At 40.1% G+C, this 13937-nt stretch overlaps 1 protein-coding gene across 2 annotated transcripts; it reads left to right on the top strand.

Annotated features, from left to right (window-relative positions):
• The first annotated feature begins 702 nt into the window (after positions 1–702).
• LOC121971779 (F-box protein SKIP24-like) lies at positions 703–3441 on the top strand. 2 transcript variants are annotated; one of them, XR_006109246.1, is made up of 6 exons: positions 703–1007; positions 1079–1252; positions 2010–2172; positions 2259–2391; positions 2932–3214; positions 3357–3441. XR_006109246.1 is itself a non-coding variant. In XM_042523217.1 (5 exons), exons 1-5 carry the CDS (start codon positions 793–795, stop codon positions 2988–2990), a joined length of 744 nt encoding a protein of 247 aa, XP_042379151.1. In that variant the 5' UTR covers positions 703–792; the 3' UTR covers positions 2991–3441. The 2 variants fall into 2 exon arrangements, 1 of the variants encoding a protein (XP_042379151.1); XM_042523217.1 differs by having other exon boundaries at positions 2932–3441.
• The last annotated feature ends 10496 nt before the right edge of the window (positions 3442–13937 follow it).

The raw sequence follows: 13937 nt of genomic DNA, 5'->3' as shown, positions 1-13937 counted from the left end.
ATATTAAAATAAATTAATAAAATTTTAATTTAATCTATTTAAATTATATGACGGAAGGGATTAATTCAATTGAGATTGACGTTATCATAAACTATAAAATTATTATCATAAAGCCACGAGTTTGAATCGCAAAAAACCCTTCTTCCCTGCAAGTTTCATACACGGGTCTCTATTTTATTTTATTTTATTTTATACGGAATGGATATAAATAATTTTTTATAAAAAGGAATAGTTGATTCATTTATAATTTGATCCAAAATAAAGAACATATTCAAAATCAAAATTATCAAATGTGAAAATAAATACATAAACAAACTTTATAGGAGAGTTGTGGGCCAGCACATGGGCAAAGCTAAAAACTAAAAGAGATTCTAATCTCACCTCACTCATAAATTATGAATGAGGATGATCCATAAATTATAGATCAAAGGATGATCCATAATATGAATTGGTTAAATTTGATAGATCCCACCTATTTAACCATCATAATCACAAATCAAATTTTACAAACTATCCTCTAGTCAAAAATTTACGGAATCCAGCCTGCTCAATTGAGCGAGAAAAAAAACTAACCAAGAGGTATATACCTGAATCTTAACTTATTTTAGCAAAACAAGAAACTATAAGGGTTAAAGACAAATATTCCACTAAATATACTGAATCTGACATGAAAATGAATAAAATAAATAAGTGAATAATAGGGCAGAAAGTATTCCTTCAATCTCTCTCGATCCTTCTTCGGCGGAACGGCTGCCTATCAGTCATCTTCGTGTCGTCGGCGGCGGCGAGAGCATGGCGATGTTGCCGGACGAGATATGGGCTCATATCTTGGAGATCGGCACCGACTCGGCCAGCCTCACCTACCGCGACCTCTGCGCCCTCGCCATGGCTTCCCGCCGCCTCAGCCGCCTCTCAGCCGAACCCGCCCTGTGGTCTACCCTCCTCGCCATCGACTTTCCTGACGGAGAAAAAGTCTCCCCGTCACCCAAAGCCCTCTACCAGACTAGGTAAGCGACGCGCGCCTGCCTGCCTTCCTTCTCTACTCCATCTTTGACGCGGGAGTTGAGTTTTGATTTAGATTCAAGTTGGAAAAAGCAAAGAGGGTCGCCCTTCAGAGAGCGAAGATGCTCTTCGCACAGAGTAAGGTAGCTGTTTCTCGGAAGAGGCTGCAAGAGCTGAAGTTGTCGTTGGTGCGGGAAGGCGACCGGCTCAAGGCCGCTGTCGAAGAGTTGAGAAACTTGGAGAGAGCCAGGTGCTTTATTGTTTGAATTCAATCTGCTGTTTCAATAGCAAGAACACTTTCATTCCTTCTCGTCATGATATGTTCATTGTGGATTGATCACAAATTAACTGCTTCAGTTTCTACTAAAACTCATAGGCTTTTTCTGGATTGGTTCCTTCGAGCATACTGATGACATTAATTCCCAACTTTTATTGTATTAGATAAAAGAATAGATCGAAATGCCTATGCTTTGTGTACTAATCAAGGGAGCTAGTTCGTGATGCTAAGGGGGGTAGAGAAATTTTGACAACTTTGGCATTGTTCAACATGAAGTTCATGTATGGATGATTGGAATTTCAAAAAATCAAAATAACAAATTGTGTTCTGGCTTGCCTTTTTTCTTAGGATATGTTGAATGTGTAAGATCAAGGTTTCTAAGGACATGCAATCATTATTTCATAAAGCACATGTGGTATGCGACACTAATTGTAGTCATAACAATTGCATAAATATGTGTAGCCAAAATTTTTAATTTTACATCTGCCAAATGAAGTACATACTGAAGTTACAAGAAACATAATATCGAACACATGAGCAGCATAACACTACACTAGAAAGTCGAATGTAGGATATGTGATGAGATCATCCTTGTGCATATTATTTCATTTAGACTCAGATTGCTATGATTTCGACATTAGTAATCCAAGCCCTAGTTTATTATCACTAGGTGAATGCTTGGTTTTCTAATTGTTACTGTTGTCTATGTTCTAATACTTTAATATTTCAGGACTGCATCTGTTGCTCTAAACGTATGGCAGCCAGATGTCGTTCGTGGGAGACAGAAGCAGATAGTTGAGCAGTGCACTGTACCAATTGAATCTCGTGTCTGTGCTCTAAAGATGGAGGTTCAAGTCTGTAAGCAACAGATTGCTAATTTTAACAAGACTTATGTATGACTCTGATATTCTTGTTCTATATATGTAGAATTGTTGCGGCTCGCCATTTTTATTATGTAACTTGTCTTTATGTTTCACAGGAGGAGGAGAAGAAAAAATTAGGGAAGCACAAACAGGCACTGGCATCGCTGGAATATCATCCACTTCAAAGCCATTTTAATTCAACCCCCAGTGATTCTAACAAAAGGAAAAGACTGGAGTTAAGTAGTGATTGTAAGTCACTTTTCTTGAATGTTTACCTTGATGCTTTTTGATCTTTCAAATGCGGAGAATAAAAAGAGCAAGATAAAAAGGAAAACAAGGAAGAAGAACATATCTCACAACAATAAGGAATGAAAAGAAACTCAATGCAATAGGTACTTAATTTCCACGACTTGAGAAAACTTATCCATGGAAGTTATTTAAGAGAGAGCGTTGTTTTTGCATGCCTTGAATCTGGCTTGTGTGGCGATGGATGGAAGGTAAAATCATGAAACTGTGCATGAACAATTATTATTTATTTTATTTGAGAACTTGTGCTTGATCAATATTTCTCGATATGAAGGGAAAATGAATCATGATTTGGTAAAACATGCCCATACATAGACTGTTAGATGCTGATCTCTCTTGTTTGTTCATTCGGATTTGTTTTTGGCATGTTCAGAAAAATGCCCTAATAATATACACCTGAAGATCCTGACAATTTATAACTGTTCTTTGTCATATGTATTTTCCATTTCTGAATCCTTAGTGTAGTCTGATTTTATGTTGCAGCAAAGCTTTCTAGTGCTGCTTTCGAATGGGACGAACAAGAAAAGGCAGAGAGCTTCTGATTAAGCTCTCCTTGTATGCTGCATGTACCATAGCATTCCATCTTTGATTCCGATCAACCTGCAACACAGGACTACTTACAGCTTAAAGATCATGTATCAGCTCTCACTTTGAAGCTACCTAAAGAAAGCTTTTTTAGACAAAATGAAAAAGAAAAAGAAAGAAAACTCATGTGCAGGGTCCTTGCACACAAGTGTTGCTTGCTGATATGAGGCGATAATACGAGGTAATGCGAAGCTTCTACCGATTCTGTGTTTTAGCTAACAAATTACCGGCTCGAATTGGAGAGATTTAAGACATTTGGATCCATTGACATTGCCCATCCAACAGCTTTTCAATTAAAGGTCTCTCTTCTGTTTAATCTTCAGTTGATAAATCGCCGGGCAACTAGTGAATCTTTTTCAGAAGGATCCCTCGGAGAGATTGCTATAAAAAGCTCATGTTGTCGTTCTAGCTGAGTGAACTGGATATTCATCTTTGTAACTTAAATCAAATTTGACGAGAGATCATAATGGAGCAGGATCTTCGGAAGCGGATCAGGTCTGATTGGAGGGATTTAATGACTTTCATTTGTTAAATAGATGGGATCATTGAATCCCTCTAATCACTGCCCCTGATCCGGGGGTAGATCAGGACAGACGGGACCAGAGGATCTCGCCTGATCATAATGAGAATGTTATTATTTAAGAATAACATATTTATTAGAGTTCAATAATAGTCGTTCTTGTTCGAAAGTGAAGAAGATGGTTAGCTGGAAATGTGGTTGAAAAGTTGACAAAGTGAAGACTCCACGTGGTTATGCAACACAAAAGTGTCAGTACTGAGACGGGAAGGGGTTTTCGGCGTTGGTTCTGTGATGCTCAAGTCAGTCTCCGACGATGTAGAAAATATCAAAAATGTTGTAGTAAAGATATCTGTTCCTGTAGATGGGAACTTCCTTTTATAGTGTCACTATAATGTTTGCGCACGCATCTCACATTGTGCACATTTTACCAAGTGTCCTATGAAAAGATCAGATAAAAAGTGTCTCTGACACCTTTCCTTAAGTGAACATCCATATCTCTGATGTGATAGGTTGAAACCTTCTAAAGTACAATTTACTTGCGGAATATGTTTTGTTGTCAGTGGCACAAACCTCCAAAAGAGTACGAGGAGATACGTAGGTGGGTCCTGTTATAGGCCGAGGGGTGGTCGCTCGATCGGGACATGCTTGCTCAGTCGTGCTGCACTGAGCACTCTCCCTTCACTCAACTTTCTTGTTGTCGGAGGCCTGTCTCTCATCCGGATGGACACACCTATCGCTCGGCAGGGACGACAGTCGGGGGATGTACTGCCTGTTTGTCTCTTAACCTAAGTTATCCGTTTGGCCTTGTTCGTCCACTCAGACATGCCGTCCACTTTGTCGTAACTTGTTCGTTCGGCTGACTTTGACTTCCACATCAGCCGGTCTTCCTTTCTCTGGCCTATCTTTGGTCGGGCCCCTCTTTATCCCCACATCACAAACATTCCTTTCAAGTCTAGTCGAAGGAGGTTGCAAGATTGACTCACTGGAGAGTTAGTGTGGCCTATCATTCTTTCTTTCCAATCGAGTGTGCTAGAGTTTAGAGCCGTCGTTCGGCTGTGATGTCTACCGCTCCAGAATTTATAGCTATTGCTTGGCAAGAGAAAGTCGGGAGGCAGCAAGCGAGGCAGGGGGAAGCTGGGTGACAGTTAGCAAGGCAACCACTTATACTAGCGAGATGCCACCTGAGTGCCCATCCATGATGCCTGTTGCGATCCCATCGAGTCGGTCACTTCTGGCGAGCCGCTGATCCAACGCCACAAGTGGCACCGAGCGGAATCATCCTCCCACTCGACAACTTCGGCTTTGCAGGCCCAGGCTCCAGCAACGACCTCCCGACCTCCATCTGAGCAAGGCGAATCCTCTACTTTTGCGATTCCTGAGAGGGAGGCTGTGCTGCCGACTCCTCCTTCTTATGATCGGACCCCCTCGCTATCCGTATTGCTGTCCGAGACAATAATCGCACCATCAGTTGCCTATCTTCCACCTCCACCAACTAGTGTAGAAGTGCCCATATCCATTATTCGCTCCTCCTCGCAGTCCAAATCCAAGGGCCCGACCTCCTCAACGCCTTCAAGTCCGAGCGGTGGTAGACACATTAAAGCAATTCTCTGTTTGCCGATTGATGAATGGTGCCGTTCGGATGACATTGAGTCACGCTCCCCCAACATCAAATAACAATCCAAGGTCCTCTAACGCAAGTCTGAGCGGTCACTAGGATCCACGTGGCAACCATCCTGCCTAGGGAGTTCACAGACGATTTCACCTAGAAATCAACTGGGGTAAGTTTAATAAAGTCTTTTCTTTACCTTTCTCGATTGGCGCTGACTATCTTCATTTGGCTTGCAAGTCTAGGTGGAGAGTCTGGCTATGTGTCAGCGGCTGACCTTCTTGGAACACGAGAACTAGCAGCTTCGAGCGTATGTCGGACAGCCAGATACCTCGCAGACTCGGATCGAGCAGCTAACTGCGGAGCTGACCCAGCTCAAAAAAGATTTAGATATGAGTTCCGAATAGCTTCAAGGATCCGAGCGGGCGCTGATGCTAGAAAAAAAAAAGAACCATGACCAGGCCACCCAGCTCGACTGGTTGACCAAACAAGCTCAACATTTTGAGTCGAAGATAAACTCTGCCAATGTCTGAAAACTTCGAGCCATCAAAGATTTGGAGACTAAAAATAAGGAGGCATGAGTCTTAGCTAAGAAACTTGAAGAGGCAGAAGTTACGCTAGCGGCGGAGCAGGCGGCGAGCAAGCTCCAGATTGGGGAGCGCAAACAAACGATAGATAAGCAAGCCACCGAGCTAGAGGCGTTGAAGGCTAAGCTGGAGGCGTCCAAAGGTACATTTGACAAGTTCAAGGAGGAGGAACCCGGTCGGTAGGAATCTTTCCAAGTGAAGTACCTTCGCTCCTCGGAATTTAACGAAATATTTACTGACCAGACTCTTCGCCTTTTTTACTATGATATCGATGGGACCCTCCAACAATTGAAGGATGACGCCTACATCTCCCTCGATCTACCAAGCAATATTATAAAGAGGGAGAAGATTTTAGATTCGCTCCTCAACAATGTGCTCAACTACCTGGCATAATTCTTCTTTAAGTTTTTCATCCTTTTCTTGTACCGCCCAGCGCAACTTGTAAATATTTTCTAAGTATGAATCAATGCATTTTCGTTCAGATCTCAATGCAGTTTCATTCAGATCTCTAGAGCTCTCTGTCCTTCGAACTTATCCTTCGCGTAAGAGACTTGGCCTTGTATATTTGTCCGTGCAACATGTAGAACGTAAGCTGAGCTCGCCCATACTATGACCAAACGGTTTGCGAGTTTTCGACACTTAGTGTGAGGGCTCCGCTCGCTTATAACATAGTCAAACAACACGTGAGGCTTTGACACTTTGCGTGAGTTCTCAACTCACTTATAGCACGATTGAATGACACGTGAGTCTTTGACACTTTAGCTTGAGGGCTTTGCTCGCTTATAATATGACCAAACGACAAGTGAGTCTTTGACACTTTAGCGTGAGAGCTTCACTCGCTTATAATATGGACGAACAACACGTGATTCTTTGACACTTTAGCACGAGGGTTTTCCTCACTTATAACACAACCGAATGACATATGAGTCTTTAACACTTTAGCACGAGGGCTTTGCTCGCTTATAATATGACCAAACGACATGTGAGTCTTTGATACTTTAGCACGAGAGCTTTGCTCTCTTATAACACAGCCGAACGACACGTGAGTCTTTGGCACTTTATCGCGAGGGCTTCACTCACTTATAACATGACCGAACAACAAGTGAGTCTTTGACACTTTAGTGTGAGGGTTTTGCTCGCTTATAACACGGTCGAACGATACGTGAGTCTTTGACACCTTTAGTGCGAGAACTTTGCTTACTTATAACACGGCCGAGCGGCATGTCGGTCTTTGACACTTAATAATTTTTCATTGAAAACTTCCTACATTCATTGAATGAATATTCTTACAGATTACATAAATTTATTCATGAACTTACTAACTGACCCGATAGGACTATAGATAGTTCGCGCTCCAGGGTCGCTCTAGATTTCTCTCAATCTTATCTTGCAGATAATAGGATCTTGAACTGAGCTTCTGGATTACTTTATACGGTCCACCTCATGGGGCCTCCAGCTTGGTTACGTCGCTGACCGACTTGACCCTCTTCTAAAATAAGTTGCCGACCTGGAAAGATCTAGGAATCACTCTCTGGTTGCAGTTCTGCTTAATCCTTTGTTGGTATGCCATTAGCCGCATGACTTCTTTTTTCGTAACTTCGTCTATTAAGTCTAATTTCATAAGGCGTCGCTCGGGATTTTCTTCATTATAGATACGCACCCGATTGGACTCAATTCCCACACACACACACACCACACACACACACACACACACGCGCGCGCGCATATACTAAGTGGAATGGAGTTATGCCGTTAGCTTCCCTGGGCATGGTACAATAGGCCCACAACATGCTCGGCAGTTCATCTACCCAGCTTCCCCCAACGTGGTTGAGCCGTGCCCAGAGTCCTTTGAGGATCTCTCTGTTGGTGACTTTCGCCTAACCATTGCTCCGTGGGTAATCTACTGAAGTGAATGTTGGGTCACTTAGGGAGCTAGAGGGGGAAGGGTGAATAGCTCGTTTTGCTTGTTTGCTTGCATTGAAGATGATGATATGCAGTAGAAAATCTCACAGTAAACTCACAATGCTAACATAGGGGATTTAATTACTTGGTATCCACCTCATGATAAGGTGACTAATCCAAGGATCCACACACGAGCACACACTCCACTAACAAAAATATTATTTCTCGGAACAATCCGGAGGTGGAGAAATCTCGTACAAACTCACACAACAAGATACAACTCAAAACAAGAAGTAAATACAGAAATACAAAAGAAAACCTCTTCTTGCTTGATCTTGTGTAGCTTGAGGATGTCTCTTGACACTTGGAAGTGCAGCAACACTTGTCCCAAGAACGATTCAAAATATGGCGGTGATGAGTGTGAAGAAGCGAAGAAGAACTGGTGTAAGCGTTGTCTTTATTTGAACTCGTTGTCACCTTTATATTCCACGATCTAGGGCTCCCAATCGATTGAGTTTCCTCCCAATCGATTGCCACGTCAAATCCCAGTGGTCCAAAACCTATATCCTGCGCAACGGTCATATCCCAATCAATTGACCAATTGATTAGGTGTAGCTGGATCGATCAGCTATAGATCCAGAAGCTTTCTATGCTTTCGTAGAAAGCCCCGAAATCGATTAACCAATCGATTCTGATTTTTTCTCGCGTCACTGCGAGAAACTGAGCCCCAATTGATCGACCTATCGATTGGTGGTGCCCAATCAACTGGTTGATCGATTGGGAACCTCTTTGTGCTCGCGAGAATGTCTCCCAATCGATCACTCGATCGATTGAGCCCCTTTTTCTTGCAACACTCTCCAAATCGATCTGCTGACCGATTGAGCTTTGGTTCAATTGATCTTCTGATCAACTTAACCAACCCTAACTTGCCTAACTCAAGTTTAGGGTTCTCAAACTCAACATTTGATCAACTTTGACCTATTGGGACTCACCCGTGTCTAGCATCTAGTCAATCTTGATCTGCTGGGACTTCATCACCAAGTGTCTGATCAATCCTTTAACCCACTTGGACTTTCCTCCTTGTGCCAAGTGTCTAGTCAATCATGTCCCACTTGGACTTCCAAACACCAGGTGTCCGATCACCCTGGATCCACCTGGATTTTCACGTGTTTGGTTTTACTCATCATGACTTTCTTACTATCTAGATTCACTCACTAGGACTTTCACCTGGCTTCACTCACCAGGATTTCCATCTACCTAGCATCACTCACTAGGACTTTCATCTAGCTTCCATCACCAGGATTTTTCATTTGCCTAACTTCACTCACTAGGCTTTCACCTGACTTCACTTACCAAGATTTCCCTTCTATCTAGCTTCGCTCACTAGGACTTTTCTTCTATCTGGCTTCACTCACCAAGACTTTCACATCTTCCTCGCTTCACTCACCAGAACTTTTGTTGGATCGAGAAGCGCTAAAAGGGGGGGCGGGGTGAATAATGCTCGTGGCTTTCACTTGTTTCGTATTCGAAAATTCGACGAGTAAGGAAGCGGAAATAAAAAAACACACAGAAATACTACTTGGTTTTGGAGCCTTAGGCGACTCCTACTCCAAGGTCTGCGATCGTTGATCGCTTTCGGTGGATAACAACTATAATATCGTAAAGAGTACAAGTGTGAAATAAGTACAACAGAAATTTAAACAATACCGACAACAGAATTATAGAAATTGGAGCTCCAGGTCGTCGGGGACTTGCTACAGCACTTCTGGGTCGTCTCTTGAGCATCAAACAGTTGAATGATTGTTTGGGAATTGTTGATTGAAGCTGCTGGTTGAGAACCCCATATAAAGGCTATTGAAGGCACCTCAAAGCCTCTTGAGGGCGCCTCCATCACTACCGAGTCAGCCGCGCGGATGAGCGCTGAAGAAGTCGACGCTGATCCACTTGAAAGCGCCTCCATACCTCTTGAAGGTGCCTTTAAGGCTGTCCGAGGCGCCTCAAGCTTCCATGAGGGTGCCTCCAGCCCTGTCGCGCGCACATCTTCTTCTTTGCACCCGAGGCACCTCCAAGCTCCATGAGGGTGGCTCGGGTACTGTTCATCCGAGGCATACTTTGTTTTTTCGTCCTTGCAAAACATGTTAGTTCATAAAATATCAACATATCCTGCAACACAAAGTTAGCACATAATAAACATAGTAACAGAAATGTTTTGACAGTCTCCGGGCTGTCCGATTCTGACTTCGGATTTCCAACCGGAAACCCTAGGTCGAACCAACGCCTACTGTTCCCTCTTCTGGGGAACGCGTCCTCACCTACTCCACTCAGGAGAAGTTACCTTTTGCTAGTTTGACCCTTCAGACCGACTGAACTTTTGCTCAGTGTCCAGTGCTTCCGGTCTTCATGCTGGACGTCTAGTCCACGACCCGTCTAGACTTCCACCTGGTTCGCGACACTAGGATTTCAACCTAGGGTTACCGCCCCCCTAGGATTTTTGCTCGAAGCTCCGACCCGCCAAGACTTTCCGCCTAGGGTTACCACCCCCTAGGACCTAGGGTTACCACCTCCTAAGACCTAGGGTTACTGCCCCCTAAGGTTTTCCACTTACCTAACCGCAGCTAGGACTTTTGCCTAAGAAACCTTAGGACTTTCCTGCAAAGCTCATTCAACATATCAGATAACAAAACACCTTAACTTTGAACCCTTTGACATAATCAAAACATAGGTTCAATCATCGGATGCTTCCTGCACCAATAATCTCCCCCTTTTTTATTATAGCAACACAGTTCAAAGTTAAGTAGAAATATGACAACAATATAAGGAATTTTAAGCATAAGAATAAATGTAATGAAGTAAAAACAAGTTTCCTTATGCTCTAAGAAAATTTTTTATATTCCTCCTTACTTAACTTTGACTTTTCTCTCCCCCTTTGACATAAATAAAAAAGAATAAGTAGAGAGAAAAAATAGAAGAATATTTTATTTAAATCTAAGCTCCCCCTAAAGGGTAGCACTTAGCTAAATTTTTTTCTTTGAAAATAATTGTTTTTGAGAAAACTTAGTTAAGTACTTAGCTTAGCGGGATTTTTCATAATTTACTTTTCAAATAAATTGATTTTTTTTTGAAATATTTAAAAGAAATTTAAGAAAAACTTAGCTCGACTTCCTTCACTCCCTCTTGATTAATGCCTTAATAAATTCTTAGGGTTCTAGAGTCCAAGTATAAAAATTAATAGAAACTTAACAATTGCTACATATGATTTTCCTAAATTTCCATCTCACCCATTCTAGGTTATCAAGCATGTTCAGCTTATGAGTGAGTGTGAGACGAAGTAAATTTTATTTAATTTTTATCAATATTTAAAATTGAGATGAGTTTGAAAATTTAGTGAGTTTGAATTTCAAATGAGTAAATATTTAAAATTTTGAAGATTTTGAAAGCATAATTAATTCAGTTTTAAATCATAATTTAGAAATATGATTTGAGAGTTGATTTTTTTTTCTAAAATTAATTATCGTTAAGACTATAACTTGAAAATTTAAAAATTTAATACTTAATAATTTGAAATTTAATTATGATTTTAAAAATTCTAATTTTGTAAATACTGATTTTGAATTTTGAAATTATTATGATTTGAAAATTATAGTTTTGTTGATAATGATTTTGAAAATTGAAATTATTATGATTTGGAAACTAAATATGATTTGAAAATAATTATCATTTAATATTTTGAATAAAAAAATATCATTTGAGCTTTTAAATATAATTTTTAAAGGATTTTTTTAAATGATTTTTAAAAGGTTTTTTAAATGATTTTTAAATGGTTTTTTAAAATGATTTTTAAATGGTTTTTAAAATAATTTTTAAATAATTTTAAAAATGTTTTTAAATTAATTTTTAAAAGGTTCTAAAAATAATTTGTAAAAGGGTTTTAAAATACTTTTTAAATGGTTTTTAAAAGGTTTTTTAAAATAATTTTTAAATTTTTTAAAAATAAATTTTAAAAGGTTTTTTAAAATGATTTTTAAATGTTTTAAAAATAATTTTTAAAAGGTTTTTAAAATAATTTGTAAAAGGTTTTTAAAATAATTTTTAAATGAAGTAATTTTTACTAAATTAATTATGATTATAGGATAATTAATTATAGAATTAGATAGGATTTTAAAATTAATTAAAATTAATTGAATTGATTAACTATTTTAATCCTAGTTCCATCTCACCCTTTTTCTATATTATCAATCAGGGAATCTTAATAATTTTGTGAGATAGTTATCTTTAATCTTTAATTTAAATTTCATCTAAGGATTAATTTACATTTGAGTTAGATTTAAGTTTTCCAATTAGTCAATTAAATGTACATTTCAAAGATTGGCTCTCAGGCTGTGGCGAGGCACTAGACTTTTTTGAGTATGAGATCATTCATCATTTTTAGACAGAGCCTTTCAAAGAAATTATATATTTAATTTTCCTTTTGAAACCCCTAGGTTTAATTAAACAAGTGTAAATTATGCATAGATCCTTAATCTATCTTAATCTAAACATGCATATTATAAAGAAAATAAACAATTATCAAACAATACTATTTGTTTATAAAGATAGTTTTTCTATTGGCTTCCCCGGGATCATAACCTCGATATGGTCTATCAAGGTAATGTATTTGATCCTTGGGGACCCAATAGTGTCCAAGTCCGACTTGATTAACCAAGTTTGACTTGGGGACCCATGCTTGGACTATTTTTCTATTATTTTTATTAATTGGGGATAAGTATGATTTATACTTTCTTTTAGTTTTAAATTCAAGTCCGGATTTGTTGTAAACGGCTTGCTATTTTCCAAGAATCAGATCAAGATTCTTGGAATCCAGGGTGAACCGTTCCAACATGTCCTTGAGTTCTTTAACTTGAGTTTTCAAATTAGAATATTCTTTCTCAAGTTGTTGGACTTGAGTTGAATTTCCAATTTGAACCGGCTTAGTCAAAGAACTCGAGTCAGTCGCTTCCTTAAGGGTTGTTATCTCCTTTTGGAGTGACTTGACTCGGACATTGGATTTAGCCAATTTCTTTAACAAATAAGGAACTAAGTTTTGTAAATCGTCTAATTGAGTCTCGGTGAGTAGAGCACTTACAATGGGGTTAGGCCCTTCGGAAATGGATATGGATCCATGGTTTCGCTCGGACTCGGTTTCTGATTCGCTATCGAATTCTTAATCAGACTCGGTTTCAGCAACATATGCTTGCACTGGTAAAGTGAGGAAGCTTGCCGGTTCTTCTTCGTCGGACTCGAATTCATCTGATGACTCGGACCAAGTTGCCTTCAACACTTTCTTTCTTCATTACTTCTTATTTGGACAATCTGGCTTGTAATGCCCCTTCTAGTTACAACCGTAGCAGGTGACTCCAGGCTTGACTTTTGTGTTCGTTTGAGTCACCTTTTTCATTTTGCATATCTTTCGTATGAGCCTTATTAGTTTGGAGGTAATCTCATCGTCGTCTTCTGAGTCCGATTCGTCTTTGGACTTGGATTTGGTTTTGTGCTTTGTTTTAGCTTCCCGGGTTCTGCTTATACCTGCAATCAAGGTAATAACCCTTCTCGGCTGGACGTGCATTAGTCTGTTCATGCAATTCGAACTCGGAAAAAAGTTCATCTTGTTTAATTAAAGATAAAGCCTTGGAAACTTTGTAAGCATCAACCATGGATGCCCACAAAATGTTCCTCGGAAAAGCGTTAAGCGCGTACCTTATTACGTCGTGGTTTTCTATTCTTTGGCCGATTGTGTGAAGACCATTCAGCAGGTCTTGGATGCGCGCGTGAAGTTGGCTTGCCGTCTCTCCTTCCTGCATTTTTAAGTTATACAATTTATTAAACAATAAATCACGCTTGCTTACCTTCGTGTCGGGAGTGCCTTCGTGCAGCTCGATTAGTTTTTCCCATAGCTCTTTCGCACTTGAGAATGGCCCAACTCGGTTCAGTTCTTCTTTTGTCAGCCCGCATTGTAGCATGCAGGTTGCTTTGGCATCGGCTTCAACTTTCTTCATTATGCTAGCATCCCAGTTGATGCATGAGACTAGTTCTTTAGTGCCGTCACGTGGAAGCTCGAGACCGGTCTGGATAATGATCCACATCTCGACTTGTGTCTTGAGGTGGTATTTCATCCGATTCTTCCAATAGCCAAAGTCCTCGCCAGAGAAGAGCGGCGGGCGGACTGTGCTGTAGCCTTCTTGATGGGCCATTAATCAAAAACAGATATCTCGCACACACAAAAACAAAAAAAATTATTCCAAGACTTGGTCTT

The sequence above is a fragment of the Zingiber officinale genome, chromosome 1B (genome assembly GCF_018446385.1).
Source record: "Zingiber officinale cultivar Zhangliang chromosome 1B, Zo_v1.1, whole genome shotgun sequence".
Taxonomy (NCBI): domain Eukaryota; kingdom Viridiplantae; phylum Streptophyta; class Magnoliopsida; order Zingiberales; family Zingiberaceae; genus Zingiber; species Zingiber officinale.
The sequence above is the reverse complement of the archived record's forward strand: the minus strand, read 5'-3'. Positions and strand labels throughout refer to the sequence as shown.